This window comes from Heterocephalus glaber, unplaced genomic scaffold, assembly GCF_053883595.1.
Source record: "Heterocephalus glaber isolate CG9 unplaced genomic scaffold, H.glaber_assembly_v1.0 deba00001761, whole genome shotgun sequence".
NCBI classification, from domain to species: Eukaryota; Metazoa; Chordata; class Mammalia; order Rodentia; family Bathyergidae; genus Heterocephalus; species Heterocephalus glaber.
Genome location: NW_028258458.1, coordinates 2,568,682 through 2,583,451, shown reverse-complemented (window position 1 = coordinate 2,583,451; position 14,770 = coordinate 2,568,682). Strand labels below are relative to the sequence as shown.

General features: G+C 60.0%; 1 protein-coding gene and 1 pseudogene across 4 annotated transcripts; one reads left to right on the top strand and one right to left on the bottom strand.

Moving 5' to 3' along the window:
* Window positions 1–20: 20 nt before the first annotated feature.
* On the bottom strand, window positions 21–12,733 carry Cers1 (ceramide synthase 1). 4 transcript variants are annotated; one of them, XM_004873397.4, is made up of 7 exons: window positions 12,470–12,733; window positions 10,356–10,515; window positions 6,563–6,743; window positions 4,947–5,108; window positions 4,592–4,739; window positions 4,352–4,461; window positions 21–192 (listed from the first exon to the last, which is right to left on the bottom strand). In XM_004873397.4, exons 1-7 carry the CDS (start codon window positions 12,716–12,718, stop codon window positions 150–152), a joined length of 1,053 nt encoding a protein of 350 aa, XP_004873454.1. In that variant the 5' UTR covers window positions 12,719–12,733; the 3' UTR covers window positions 21–149. The 4 variants fall into 4 exon arrangements, with proteins under 4 accessions (XP_004873454.1, XP_021106647.1, XP_087058092.1 ...); XM_021250988.2 differs by having other exon boundaries at window positions 12,653–12,733; XM_087201966.1 differs by lacking the exon at window positions 12,470–12,733 and adding an exon at window positions 11,713–11,929.
* Window positions 8,723–8,819, top strand: LOC147821140 (U6 spliceosomal RNA; annotated as a pseudogene).
* Window positions 12,734–14,770: the final 2,037 nt, after the last annotated feature.

Here is a 14,770-nt window from a genome sequence, read left to right as displayed (position 1 = left end):
TGGTCCGGAGTTTCTGGAGCCCTGGAGGGGTGGAGATGGACGGGGCCAGGGTCCCGGGAGGTGCGCCCCGTCCCAGGGGTGTGGCTTGGGTCGCGGGGCGGGGTCTGGGGCGGGGCAGGCTCCTGGGAGGCGGGGCTGGGCCGAGGGGTTCAGAGGCGCTTGTCCTTCACCAGGCCGTTCCGCAGCGGCTTCCTGGGGACCACAGCGCGGCGCAGGTTAGCCGGGGCCTGCGCCCCCTCTAACACCCGGATCCTCCAGCCCTCCCCACCACCCACGGTCTCGCCCCTCAACCGCTTTACCCGGCCTGGCCCTCCCCGCCGTGGGCAGCTCCTCGCTGCCCGTCAGTACCCGCCTCTGTACCCTTCCCCGCTCCCCAGGCCGCTGCGAGCAAAGCCAAGTCGCAGCCTGAATGCTTGGTGCGGAGCCTGGCTCCGGCGAAGGGAAAATTTGCGTCAGGCTGTTGGTGCCCACCTGGAGCTCCCATGGAGGGGCGCCCGGGACGGTGGCTGCCTGTCTCCAGCCTGGGGACACCTTTTCCCCATCCAAGTCCTAACCAGGCCGACCCTACTTAGCTTCCGAGATGGGGGACTCCGGGGTGCCATGGCTGTAGACAGGCACCTTTCCTTAGAACTCACATTTTCCAGAAAAACAACGCCAGGGAGAGGGGTGGTCCCTCCTGTTCCCTCTGCCGCCGCCAGAGGCCCCACTTCCCGCGAGTGCCCACGGCCGGGCCCCAGCTGTCCCCTCCCTGCAGGCCTGGCCGGGAGGTTCCGGCCGCCAGCCACGTGCAGACCGCTGGAGCCTGAGGCCCGGCCCGAGGCTCGGGCTCCGCGCATCCGGGCAACACCGCCGATCCACACGGCACTGCCAACTGCACACAAGCAGCGCCTGCGTGGTGTCCCCTCAGCCCCCCGGCTTTGTGCCTCTCCAAGACCCACTGTCCCAGAGGAGGCCTCTGCACTTTATTCTTGAGACAGCGTCTCCCCATGTTCCCCAGGCCAGCCTCAAACTCTTGTGCTCAAGTAGTCCTCCTGCTTCAGCCTCCTGAGTCGCTGAGGCCACAGCTGCGTGCCACAGATCGATTTTGTTTCCCTGGTACCGGAGACTGAACTGAGGGCCTCTGCACTGAGCTACAGCCCCAGACCTTTACAGGGTCTCTCGAAGCCACCCGGGGTGGGCTCAAACTTGCAGTCCTCCTGTCTCCCTTTCACACACTTCACAGGCAATAAGACGTCCCTCTTTGCAGTAGCCCTCCTCTGTGTTACTGGCCTTGATCTTTTTCTTTTGAGACTCGGTGTTGCTAAGTAGCTCAGGCTGGCCTTGAACTCGAGACGATCCTCCTGTCTCAGCCTCCTGAGTGTTGGCTAGGATCACAGGTGGGCACCACCATGCCCCGCAGCCTGGTCTTGAACTTGTCTTTGAGGAGCTGTCTGCTCTGTATGGTGCTGGGGATGGAGCCCAGGACCCCCTGCCTTTTGGCTCTGGGAGATGCTGAAGCTTCTATTCCGTATAGCTCTCTTTAGTTTTTTGAGATGGCTTCTCATTATATCATCAGACTGCCCTTGAACTCCTGGGCTCAAGGGTGCCTCCTGCCTAAGCCTTCTGAATACCTAAGACTACACGTGTTCGCCATCACCCTTGGCATGTTTTGTTGTTTGCAGTGCTGGGGATGTGGACCCCACACGTGCTAGACAAGCACTCAACACTGAGCTGCATCCCCAGCCCTTTTATTTTATTTTGAGATGGGGTCTCACTAAGTTGCCCAGGTTGGCTCAGAACTTGGGATCCACTTGCCTCAGCCTCCTGAGTAGCTGCAATTACAGGCGTGCATGACTGTCTGGCTCCCTGGATTGTTTTGATTCCTGTACTTCTTCTTTTTAAGATGGAGTCTCGCTGTGTGGCCCGCTGTCCTCAAACTCCTGGGGTCAGGTGATCCTCCTGCCGCGCCCTCCCTCCCAGGCAGCTGGGACCCCGGTAGAGAAAGCCAGGGGGGAGCCAGAAAGCCTTGAGGGTGGAAGACGGCCTCTGGATGTGAATTCACAGGTAAGAGGCGGGAGAGAGACGGGACTCGGGGCTCCCCAGACCTCAGGCACAGGCACGGGGAGCACGTCCTGGGGAGGAGCTGGGGGGGTCCTCAGAGACTGGCAACAGGGTGTGGCACACCTGCCACAGTCACACCCTGTCACCTCGTGCTCTGCTGTCTCCTGTTTGAACTCCACTCCACTGCACAATCGCTATCATCCTAGCTTTCCTGCTTCCCAAACCTCTGGGCTGTGTTCTAGGTAATTTATGCACACCTGTCCGGATCCAGTCTCTCTTCCACTGTATCTGAGACTTAACGCTGGTAGTAGGTTGGAGGGTGGCCTCAAAAACACACATCCGGGCCAGGGATTTAGCTCAGTGGTGCCACCGCCTTTTTCACAAGCGCAAGGACCCGAGTTCAATCCCCGGTACGAAAAAAAAACAAACCACACGTCCATATTCTGATCCTAGGGAGGCTGAGGCAGGAGGGTCTCAAGTTGGAGCCAGCAGAGGGAACACAAGCCTGCTAATGCCTGGACCCCAGCCTCTGGGCTCCAGAACTTGGTCCTGCTGGTTTAAGCTGACTGCCTAGTGTGGGGGACTTTCTTATAACAGCCAAAGGCAGAGAACTATAACATCGATGCCATTTTTTTCTGGTGTTTCATGGTTTTTATTGATTTTTTTTTTTTTTTGACAGGGTCTTGCCAGGTAGCCCAGGATGGCCTTGAACTCATGGAGATCCTCCTGCTTCAGCCTTCCAATCACCACACCCAGCTTCTTCTGTTCCTGCCTATTGCTACAGAGGGAAGCTAAGCTGTCTGTAACTGAGCAGCACCCCAGCCCCCAGCTGGGGCAGTCTAGGACACCCAGAGCAGTGGTTTTCTGGACTCCGGGTCTCCCCTTCTGCCCCACCCTGTCCTATATCCCGTGTGCTGTGCTAACGCTTCCCATCTGAGGATTCTGCAGGCGCTCCCAGCAGTCACTTCTGTGCACACTGGAGCTGCAAGGTTCTGGTAGGAACATTCTGGGGTGCCACCCTCCACCTCCTGTCCTGGCCCGACATTCTCAGGGACACAGAGTGGGCATGGGTGGGACTGGGAATCCTGGCTCATGCCTCATGTCCTCTGGCAAGAGAACCTTTCTGGGGTTTAGATTTGGCCAGCCATGGTCCGCTACCCCACACACTAGCTGCTGGAAGCCTCTGGAACCTTCTGGAACCTTCTGGAACCTTCTGGAAGGTCCCTCCGTGAGGCCTTGCCAGTCTCCACAGAGCTCTTGACCCACACGAAACACAGTGACAGACTGGCTTATGCCACATGAGACCCGACAGCCCCATCGGCGGAGGCATAGGCCCTGTCCCAGCCCCAGTTCCACAAGCAGCATTTTGAGCCAAAAGTCTTGAGTTGTCGTCGATTCTTTTATTTCTGTTTCTCTCACATCCCAAGCAAGATTGGTTCAGCTTTCTACACAGCCTTGCATGCTGCCCGCACTCCTGTGCCGGACATGGTGACGGCCTCTCTGTGTCCAGCTGGGGCCTGGCCAGGACGCTCTGGGAGTCACCCCGTCCCTACACTCCGCCCCAGACCCCTCTGTGGCCCTGGCACCCTTCATCTGCAGGCCCCATCTTTGGGGGGTACCAAGACGCCTCTAGTCAGGCATGGGGTGGCCTGGTAGGATGAGGCAGGAAGGTCACGGTTTGAGCCCAGCCTGGCCACAGTTGTGACTTAGCAAGACCTTGTCTCAAAATAAAAATATTCAGAAAGGGCTGGGATGTGAGTCAGGGTGGAAGCCATGGGTTTGATCCCCAGTGCCAAGAACATTTCCCCCTGCAGCCAAATAAGAGGCCTGGCTGCCCAGCACCTTCCAGAACCACCCACAGCCTGGCCCTCGGGACACTGCTTGTCCCCCAAACCTGCCTCTGCTTACACCTGGGTCCGAGGCTGGAGCATGGAGCCACCAGGCTCGGGCCTGCACCCCAGGAGGCCACTGAGGCCCCCTCCTCCCGCAGGACCACCGCACCCCAGGACCGGGATGTCCTGGCATGGACAAGGCGTGGCCCCATCCCCCTGGCCTGGGTCAGGAGGTGGCCGGAGGTCACGTGGGCCAGGCCAGAGGCTGACTCCTACACCCACGGCTCCGCCCTCGCGTCCCCTCCCCAGAGGGCTGTGCCCCAAGGCATTGCGAGGTCACCCGCTTTCACTGCACCCTCCTTGTCAGACTCGCAGCCTGGGGGACAGCATCAGCACTGCCTCATCCACTGCCCACACAGCCCGCCAGGACCGAAGTCACTCAAGGAAGGAACTCAGGGCGCTGGGCCCCCCACACTCACTCAGCTTTGCTGGGCTTGGGGCTATGGGCTTCGGCCGTGTCATACTCCCGCAGGTCACTCAGCTCTCGCATCTGGCCCGTCAGCACCTTGGCGGCCAGGGCCACGATGTACTGTGGGAGGAGGCGGTGTGACCACAGGCCCTTTGCACATGCTGCTCCCACCACCCGACCTGCACCTGGATGGCTGCCCAAGGACAGGGACAAAAGAGGACTGCCAGCACCAAGCAGGGAAGCCACTCACCAGGAACCAGTACAAGTTCATGGCGGTGAGCAGCAGCAGGAGTGTGTTGAAGAAGAAGTAGAAGGGGATGTCAGGTACCGAGATGAGGCTGGTGTGCAGCGTGGCATACAGGACCTTGAGTGGGAACCAGTATAGCCGGAACCAGAACCTGGGGGAAGAGGTCAGGAGGCCGCAGGAAGAAGGGGGACAGCGGCCCCACCATCAGGGTCCGCAGCTCCAACCTCACTAGGACCACCCCTTCCTCCCACCAACTGCCCTGCGGCCAGGCCCCGCCCTTCGACCTGGCCCCGCCCCCCGTTAGGCCTCCCCCTTCCCAATATAACCCCGCCCCTCCCGCCAGGCCCCGCCCACTGACCAGCTGACACAGAAGCAGAGGCAGCCGAGGTCTCCCAGCAGCGCGTGCAGCCGCTGGTAGGTGCCGCCCGCGGCCTTGAAGTAGGTGTTGAGCTTGGTGAACTCCAGCTGCACGTCGGTGAGGTCGTGCAGGAAGAACACAAGGACGCCCACGTTGTGGTACCTGGGTGGGCGGGACCCGGCTCACACTGCAGCCCCACACACGTCACATGCAGTGTCCCTGTCTCCAGTCGGCCAGAGCTGCCCAGTCCCTTCTCTCTGTGACCTCTGACCCCCATGACCCTCCCGGGCCTGGACCACGCGCCGGCCACATCCCTTACTGAGACATCACCGCCACCCTGTTGGTCCAGCTCCGTGCACTGCCTAGGAAAGGCTGCCCCATCCCACTAGGGTCTCAGGGCCAAGGGCCTCCCAGTCCCTGCCCGACACCTCTCACTCATGTCCCAGGCCAGGGGCCTCCCTCCCAGCAACACACTAGTTCCTGCCACAGGCCCTTTGCACCTGCTGCTGTTCCCATTCACCTAGAACAGCTTCCCCATTCATGTCCCATCCCCCTCTGTCACCTGAACTACACACTAGAGAGGCAACTTTCGCAGAACTTAGCAGAACCTCAGGAATGTTCTAAACGCACACCGTCCCACACAGCAGCCACCAGTCATATGAGGCTACTGAGTCCCAGTAGTGGCCAGTGCAGATGAGAAACATATGCACCTTTATTTAAATTGGGTTAAAGTGGAAACACATGTCCCTGTGGCCCCAACTATTTGGGAAGCTGAGGCAGGAGTGTTGCTTGAATTCATGGCCAGCCTGGACAGTACATCAAGACTCCACCTCAAAAATACATGCACATACTGGTGAATTCAGTAAATGCAAAATATTCTTATTTCAATATGGAATCAAGATATCCACAGCTAGGCACAGTGGCGCACACCTGTACTCCTAGAGCTCAGGAGGCTGAGGCAGGAGGATCGCTGCAAGTTCAAGGCCAGCTTGGGCTACATAATGAGTTCAAGGCCAGCCTGGACTACATAGTGAGATCCTGTCTCAAAAAGCCAGAAAAAAAAAAATCAAGATATTGAAAGGACTAACAACAAACTTTTCACTTTTGTTTGTGAATGAGTTGCTTTTCCTTATATTTTTATTTATCTATAAACCCTTGGAAATCTTGGTAGATTGGGGGGACAATACTGAAGATTAAATTCAGGGAGCACTCAGTTAAACCCCAGCCCTCTGTATTTTATTTATTTATTTTTGGTACTAGGGATTGAACTCAGGACCTTGCACTTGCAAGGCAGGCAACCAGAACCACTGAGCTAAATCCCTGGCCCTGTATTTTATTTTGAGACAGGGTCTCCATAACTTACCCAGGCTGGGCTCAAACTTATGACCCTCCTGCCTCAGCATGCCCCACTGTGCCCAGCCACTACAGTGGGTTCCAGAACATCGGGCCCCCAGATGTCCTTGGTCTGGCTTCAGTACACCCTGTAGGCCTTGCTCATCCCTGGGGCTGGAGGGGTGGTGGGCATCTGGGCCTGTTTCCGTCATCCCTTCTGAACCCCAGGACCCCCAGGCCACAGGTCCCCACCTCACCTACCAAGCTGACCCGAGCTCACCCACCGGAAGGCGTAGGAGCAGATGATGAGGGCCAGGGTGACCACATGGTGGGCGAGCATGACCACTGAGTCCTTCCGCCAGGTGTCCATGTAGAGCGTGGCATAGATGGAGTGGCCGTAGAAGCTGCCCTGTAGTAGGTAGTTGGCGGCAATGTCCCGGGGCACCGCCATGCCCGGCATCCAGTCTGGGGACAGCAGCACCTGTGGTCAGGAAATCCTGGGGCTCCACGCGCCCACCCCAGCTCCCTGCCCCACCCCGCCCTGCCGACATCAGAAGAGCCACACGTCTGCAGGAGAAACGACCACTGGATTTATTTTATTTTGCTTTTGAGACAGGGTCTCACTATGTAGCCCAGGCTGGGCTCAAACTCCTGGTCGTCCTGCCTCAGCCTCCCGAGTGCTGGGATGGCAGGTGACTGCCGCCACACCCAGCCTGACTACTCATTTTCCATTCTCAATTCTCTACCCATCATTTATTATTAACAGGGTTTTTTCTTTTTCCTCGTACATGGGATTGAACCTGGAGCCTCCACAGTGAGCTCCAGCCCCAGCTTCTTTCTTTCTTCTCTTTTGTCTTTTGAGACAGGCTCTCACTGAACCATTATGTTGCCCAGGCTGGGCTCAAACTTGGGATCCTCCTGGATCAGCCTCCCACAGTGCTGGGATGACAGGTGGATGCCTTCTAACAGGCTTTTTTTGGTACTGAGGATTGAACTAGGGTCCTTGAGCTTGCACAGCAGGAGGCGAAACCACTGAGCTAAATCGCTGGCCCCTAACAGGCCTTTTTAAAGAACAGGTTCAGATTTATAGAAATTTCCAGCAGGATGGCAAGTTTAAGCCCAGCCTGGGGAACCTAGTGACTTGGCCAGACTCTGTTTCAAAATGAAAAATAAAGAAGGGCCTCAGCTCAGTGTGAAGGCCCTGGGCTCAATCCCCTGTACCACAAAATCAAACTACCAAAGCTGGACTCCATGGAACTAAAAAGCTCTACACAGCAAAGAAACGATCCACAGCTGCAGGAGGATGCAGAATGTGAGTGAGCATCTGCCCGCTGCTCAGCCGGCAGGGGTTGTCCAGATTATGCGCATGCTTACATTTTCAAACAAATTCTACGGCCAAGGACGCACTGCAGTGAACCGCTCCAAGCCCGCCGCCACTCATCCACTCATCTGCACCACCTCCTGTGGCAGCTCTGGGGTCTCCTTTTGGGCGGTTGTGCTATTCTGGCTGCCTCCATGGGCTGAATCCATTCAAACACTTCCCTTAGCTGGGCGTGGTGGCGCACGCCTGTCATCCCAGCACTTGGGAGGCTGAGGCAGGAGGATCACTTTGAGTTGAAGGCCAGCTTGGGCTACATAGCAAGACTGTGTCTTATAATAAAAAAACAAAGAAGTTTCCCTTTCCTGGTCACTGTGGCTTTGGGGAAGAGCCAGAGTTCCACAGTTCGGTGGATGAGGACACAATGTTGTGTTTTGCTTGACAGAAATTGCCATAAATGTTTTTGTGTGTTTTTTTCCTTTTTTGGTATCAGGATTCGAACTCAGGGCCTTGTGCTTTCCAGGCAGCCACTTCACCACTGAGCTACATCCCTGCCCCCAAATGTTAAATCAGTGTGGGTGGTCAAGAAATACACTGAATGCTTGAATTTAAAATATTATTACAGGGCCGGGAATTTGGCTCAGTGGCTCTGCCACCTGCCTCACAGGCACAAGGTTTCGAGTTCAATCCCTGGTACAAAAACAAAAAAAAATATTATTACAATAAAAGACATACTGCCATTGGTCTCCTTCAAAACATTCCAAATTCTACCCCACACTTTGAAAACACTTATCCCATTGTTCTTGGTCAGTATCTTTTACTGTAATAAGTTTGGTGGGGAGGGTTTTTCTGGGGGGCGGGTTCTTTTAGTTTTTTTGCTCACTACATAGTGCAGGCAGGACTTGAACTCACTCTGTAGCCCAGGCTGGCCTCAAACATGCACCTACCCTTCTGCCTCCGCCTCCCGAGGGCTGGGATGAGAGGCATCCACCACCATGCCGGGCTGTAATAAGTTTTTGAAATTTAAGCCTTCACTGTATCTTTCTATCACTGCTTGTATAAAATCTATCACTTGTATAAAAATCTTAAGAAAAAACGAGTAATTCAAATGAAAGCTGGACAAATTGTGCTCACTTCGGCAGCACACATACTAAAACTGGAACAATACAGAGATTAGCAAGGCCCCTGAGCAAGGGTGACATGCAAAAACTGCACAGATTGTTGTGTGTGGTAGTACAGGTTTAGAATCCCAATGACTCATGAGGCTGAGGCAGGAGGATCACTTTGAGACCAGCCTGGGAAACTTAGTGAGACCCTGTCTGGAAATAAAATTTTATCTTCCCTTCTTTTTTTTTTTTTTTTTGTACTGGGGATCAAACTCAGGACCATGCGCTTGCAAAGCAGGTGCAGCGCCACTGAGCTAAATCCTTGGCCCCGGAAATAAAATTTTTAAAACCAGCAGCAGCTAAGGTTGGAGCCCAGTGGCAGAGCACCTGCCTAGCCTGCACAGAACCCTGAGTTCCACCCCAAGACCACAAATTAAATTAATGAACTTAAGCCAGGTGTGGTGGCGCACGCTTATATAATCCCAGCACTTGGGAGGCTGAGGCAGGAGGATGGCAGTGAGTTTGAGGCCAGCCTGAGCTACACAGCAAGGCCCTGTCTCAAAATACAAAATAGGGATGGGGATTTAGCTCAGTGGTTCCGCTGTCTGCCTCGCAAGCGCAAGGTCCCGAGTTTGATCCCCAGTACCAAAAAAAAAAAAACCACACAAACAAACATTCAGTACAAGAAATAAATGGTTACTGTTTAACTGTGGTGCGCTGTGCTCACCATACAGCTCAGCACTGCTCATCGGTAAGGCCAGCGGCCTGAGCACAAGGCACAGCCACATTACAGTGTGGCCGTCACTGCTGCCACCTCCAGGGCCTCTGACCTCATGGACGCCCTCCCTGTCCGGCACCCACCGCGCCACCTCCCCCCTCCACAGATGCGACGACAGACACTGCTCGTCTTCAGGACTGGCCAGAATGCTGGCAGTGTTGTCTCACTTTATTCATTTCCTCTTCTGTTTGTTCAGCGGGGCTGGAGACTGACCCCGGGACAAACGCACCAGGCCACTGAGCGAGACTCTGGCCTCTTTATTCCATTTATTGATTTTCTTCTACTTTTCTGAAATGTTCTCCCTCAGTTGCCCAGAACGGTCTCAAACTTATGATCCTCCTGCCTCAGCCTCCCGAGGAGCAGGGCCATAGACCTCCCAAGCCCATCCCCTCTGGCCACCGTCTCACGGGGGACCCCAGGCCCTGACACTGTCTCTGGCCCTCTCCTCACAACCAGTGTCGCACGGGCAGCAGGCATCCTCGGAGCTGCATCGCTGTGCCCCACACAAGGCCTGACACACCTGTGCTTGCTAAATGCATGTGGAAAGAAGCAGCTCTCGGCCGGGCGTGATGGAGCACATGCCTGTGATCCCAGTGCTCCAGAAGGCTGAGGCAGGAAGGTCGCAAGTTTGAGCCCAGCCTGGACAACTTAGTGACTTACAGAGACCCTGTCTCAAAATAAGAAACACAAAGGGCTGGGGATGGAGGTCAGCGCGAGACCTGCAAGGGCAGAGGCAGCTGCCTCTGGCTGCGAGTGCCCCAGGGCCTCCGTATGAGCCACCCTGACACCTCGTCCAGCCACACTGGCCGGGCAGGGGTCACCTCCGTCCGGACGCCTCACGTGCGTCAGCCCTTCCCCTGCGCCGCCAGCCCTACCATAGAAGACGGAGGGCGGGTCGTGGAAGAAGGGGTAGTCGGTGCCCAGCAGCAGGTAGGCACTGTAGCTCCAGCAGCCCAGGTAGACCAGGAACTTCCAGGCGCTCTCGGGCACCTTGGCGGCATCGCGGGGCAGGAGGCGGCACCGCTTGGCCAGGGGCTGCGGGGAGAAGGTGGGGCGGTTGGCGCCGGTGGTGGGGACACCAAGGCCGGGCCGGCCAGCAGCGCATCCGTCCCTGCCGTCCCTGCCAGGTCCGTAACCAGAGCCCAGGCCCCACTGCCAGGGACTAAATTTAACACTCAGCTGTTGCCTCACGCTGGGGAGCGAGACACCCGTCCTAAAGAGGGCGAGTCCCTGGGGCCAGCCTGGGGGTCCAGGGAGGATCGGGCGCAGGTAAGCCAGGTGTGATGAGGGCAGGGCGGGAGTTAGAAGACCCAGGAAGGGAGAAACGGGGTCACCTGGGGAAAAGGCGGCTGGCAAAGCCAAAGTACCCCCACGGGGTGAGAGAGAAGCGCAGGGCAGAGTGCACCTGGAGGGGTGGTTTGGGGGAACCACAGCAAACCAGGGGGCCAGGGAGGCTGGGAAGACATGAGGAAGACAAGTGGAGGTCGGGAGGCAAGCGCAAACACACAAGGGCGACCCCAGCAGGAAGGGGCTGGGAGGAAGGGGAAGGGTTGCGGGTGGGAGGGGCGGGCGCCCTGCCTGGGCCGGGGCCTTGGGTGCCGGGCAAGCCCCGCCCCTTCCTCCAGGCTGAGGGGGCCGGAGCAGCCCAGAGTGGTTGTCATGGAGACAGCCAGAGCCCGCGCTGGTAACCCCTGGCAACCAGACTGCTGCCAAGAAGATGCGCTTTGGAAAAGGGGCAGGCTCTCCGCCCATCTCTTGGGAAGGGCGAGGCTGGAATTGGGGAGGCCGCCCCATCCAGGCTGGGGACGACTCCAACACCGAGGCCTCCAGGTCCCCGCTGTCCCTTGCCCGGGTCCCTCAGGCACGGGGGGGGGGGGGGACGCCCCGCCCCGATGCCCCGCCAGCCCCTCATCCTCCCGGGGCGCTGGCTTCCTGGCTGGAACCCGGGAAGGTGCGGGAAGCCAAACAGCTGATGGGGCCTGTGGGAGACCCTGTTCACACCCGCGCTAGACGACACCCGTCTTGACCTCCCAAGGGCCAGCCTCTTCCCAGCCACACAGAAAGGCCCCTTTGTTGGCCTGGTCGCCCTGTCACCGAACCCTCGCCCACCTCCCGTCGGACTGAGGCGGCCTGACCCCGGCCATTCCCGGGGGGTCACAACCACGCCAGCGAACCCAACCCCTCCACCAGCTCCTGCCAGAGCCCCCCCAGGAAAAGGACGAGGTCGAGAACCAATGTCACCGCCGCGGTCACTCTCCTCTGGCCTCCAGACACTCGGGTCATCGCCCCTTGGAGGCAGCACAGTCCAGCGCGAGACGGCGGCCAGGTCACTTCCAAGGGCGGGACCACCAGCTTGGTGGCCCCGACACCCAGGCCCTTGACTGCCTGACTGGAGGGTGGCAGTGACCCAGAGGGGCGAGAGGCAGGACCGGGCAGCCCCACCGCTCCAGGGCCGATGGCCGAGGGCAACCGGCGCAGACCCCGCGGCGGCCCCGTTCTGGCCCCAAGCGCACCCTGCACTGCCCAGGGCGCACGGCCAGGGCGCGTGGCGCAGGGGACCTGTGCGCAGCAAGGCCACGCCGACCCGGCCCTGCGCGCCGCATCCCCAGCGTGGCCTTGTCCGAAAGAGCACGCAGCAGCCCGAGCCCCCCCGCCTCGCGGGGCGGCCTCGGCCCCCCCCGCGCCCCGCCGGGAAGGGTAGCTCTGGGGTCCCCACGTCCGGAACACCCAACCCGAGCGCCCCCTCGCGCAGGCCACACCCCCGCATCACCCCACCCTCTACTCTGCAGGAGGAAAAGGGGCGCGCAGGGGCCCCAATGTTCCAGCCTCTTCAGCTCGAGGCCCCCCACATCCTGGTCCCCCCCAATCCCCACTTCGGCCAGCACCAAGGGACGTGGGGGCCTGGGCCCTGAGTCCCCGGGCCGATCCATCCGCCCCCACCGCCCGGCCTAGGGTCCCCGCCTCCCGCCTCAGCCCGGGACCCACTGACCCGAAAGAGGCGCGCGGTGGCTGCGGAGCGTAGCGCGGTCCAGCCCAGCGCGCACAGCGCCAACAGCAGCAGCTCGGGCGGTGCCAGGTGCGCGTGCTCGGCCAGGCCGCGGCGCGCCAGCCCCCAGCCGCAGTCCGCGCAGCCCCGCGCCGCCGCCAGCGCGCTGCCCCAGCCCCGCGTCACCAGCTGCGCGTAGCTCGGCATCGGCTCGGGAGCCCCGTGCCCCGCCGCGGTCCCCGCCGCCGCCATGCTGTCCCCGCCGCCTGCCCGCGGTGGCCGCCGGATCCGAGCGCCCGCGTCACGCGCCGCCTCCGGACGGGGGGCGCGCGGGGCCCAGCATCAAGGACGGAGGGGCGGGGCCGGCGCGAGCTCCGCCCCGACGGGGGCGTGCGGGGCGCGGCGGGGCGGGCCCCGGCGCACCCCTCTTCCAGAGGAGCAAACCCGGGGGTCCGCGTCACGGACTCTGCGAGCACCAGCGGGTGGTGCCCTGGGCCGCCAGCTCCGCTTTTCGCAGTCCCTGAGCCCTCGCGCCTCGTGGACCTGAGGCCTAGCGCTTCTGACAAGTCTCTGACGACCCGGTGGCCTCCCGAGGCTCCCTGAGAGGGTTTCCCCCTCGCCCTCCTGGCACCCTGGCGTGGGGTCCTGCTCCTCCCGCCCGGGGCAGGCTGCGGGACGCAGAGCGGCTGAAGTTGCCGTGCTGGGGCTAGGACTGCCTGCGAGAGGACTGGGGCAGTCCAGGGCCACGCCGGCATGGGGTCACCACAGCCCGCTAGGAGCCTGGGGTGAGCGACATCGTGGAGCAGGGTTAAGAATCTGGATCAAGACCCATCTTAGCCGGCTATGGTGGTGCAAGCCAGTGATCCCAGCTCTCTGGGAGGCTGAGGCAGGAGGATTGCAAGTTTGAGCTTAGCCTGTCTTAAAATAAAAAATAAAAGGGGACCAGGGAATAGCTCAGTGCAAAGGCCCTGGGCTCCATCTCTAATGCCACTCACAGATCACTTGATTGAGACCACCCCAGGTGACCATCCCCTGGCTAGGCCCAGCGCCTGCACCTTGAGCCCCCAAGAGCCATCGATGAGGACATCAGTTGCCTCAGTTGGGGACAATGGCTCCCTGGACACCAGTGCCCACCAGGAGCTAGCCTGGCTCCCACCTAGCCTGGGGCACGCAGTGAGACGGGGGCGGGGACGGGGCTCCCTCCCCGAGCCCTGGACCCTGGCCCACCCGCAGCCCCAGCTGGGAGAGCTGCTCCTCCCCAGCCTGCCCAGCCTTTCTCGGGAGCCCTGTATCTCCACCGCCTGCCTCGCCTTGCCCCATGTCACCTGCTCAGCGGGCTTCAGTGACTGCATTTAAACGCCATCCCTCCTGGCCACACCACACCCCCGAAGGTCACCTGCCCAGCGCTGTCCCCTCATGTGGCTAAGGGTTTGGCCTGGGGGAGTGGGTGCAGGTCCTGAGGCCCAGCTGGAGGCCAGGAGGTGAGCCCTGCGCTATCTGGTTGCCATGGCGCCCATCTGAGGTAACAGGAGAGGCCGCCCGCCCGCGCCCAGCTCAGTTTCTTTGCTTTTGCTACCGGGGATCAAACTAGAGACCTTGTGCTTGTGAGGCAGGCCAGCTCAGTTTCTCTGGTAGCGAGGTGGGGGGGGGGGTCGCAGGGCTCCCAGGCTGTCCCCCCAAGCTCATCTCAGGGACCAGTTCTGGATGCCACTGCCCACGGAGGCCTCTCACCACCAGGTCCCCTGCCACCCTATCCGCCCTGGTTTGAGGCGGACGCCCGAGGCCTGAGGCTGGCAGAAGCCACACTCATCCCAGGCTGTTACATGCTCGCCGGCAAGCTGGGCCTGGTCCAGACAGGCGGTGGCCAGGCCAGCACCGGGGACTCCCCGCTCAGGGCTGTGCATGGGGACCACACAGGAGACTGGCGCCAACTTCTCTGTGGGGCGTGGGCCAGTGCTTCCCCACCTAGGTGGCCCAGGCCCGAGAGCGCAGGTCCCCAGGGTCCCCATCCTGGCAGTGACACCACTTAGCTGCAAGGACGCAGGGGTGGGGGCCAATGTGTCCCCAGCCCCTGCCCTCTGCAGGCAGCTGGGGTGCCTAAGTCCTGGGCCGGAATCCTGACACACATCACCAGGGCTAGAGGGTACATCTGGGCCTCAGTTTCCCTGGATGCCAACCAAGGCTGCCCCAGGTCCCCCTGGGGCCTCAGCTGTGCCACTTGCAGCTCAGGAGCATGGGCCGGGGCCCTCAGTGCCCTGGTCTCCCCACAGGCACGCATGGCACGGCACGGCACGGCACGGATGC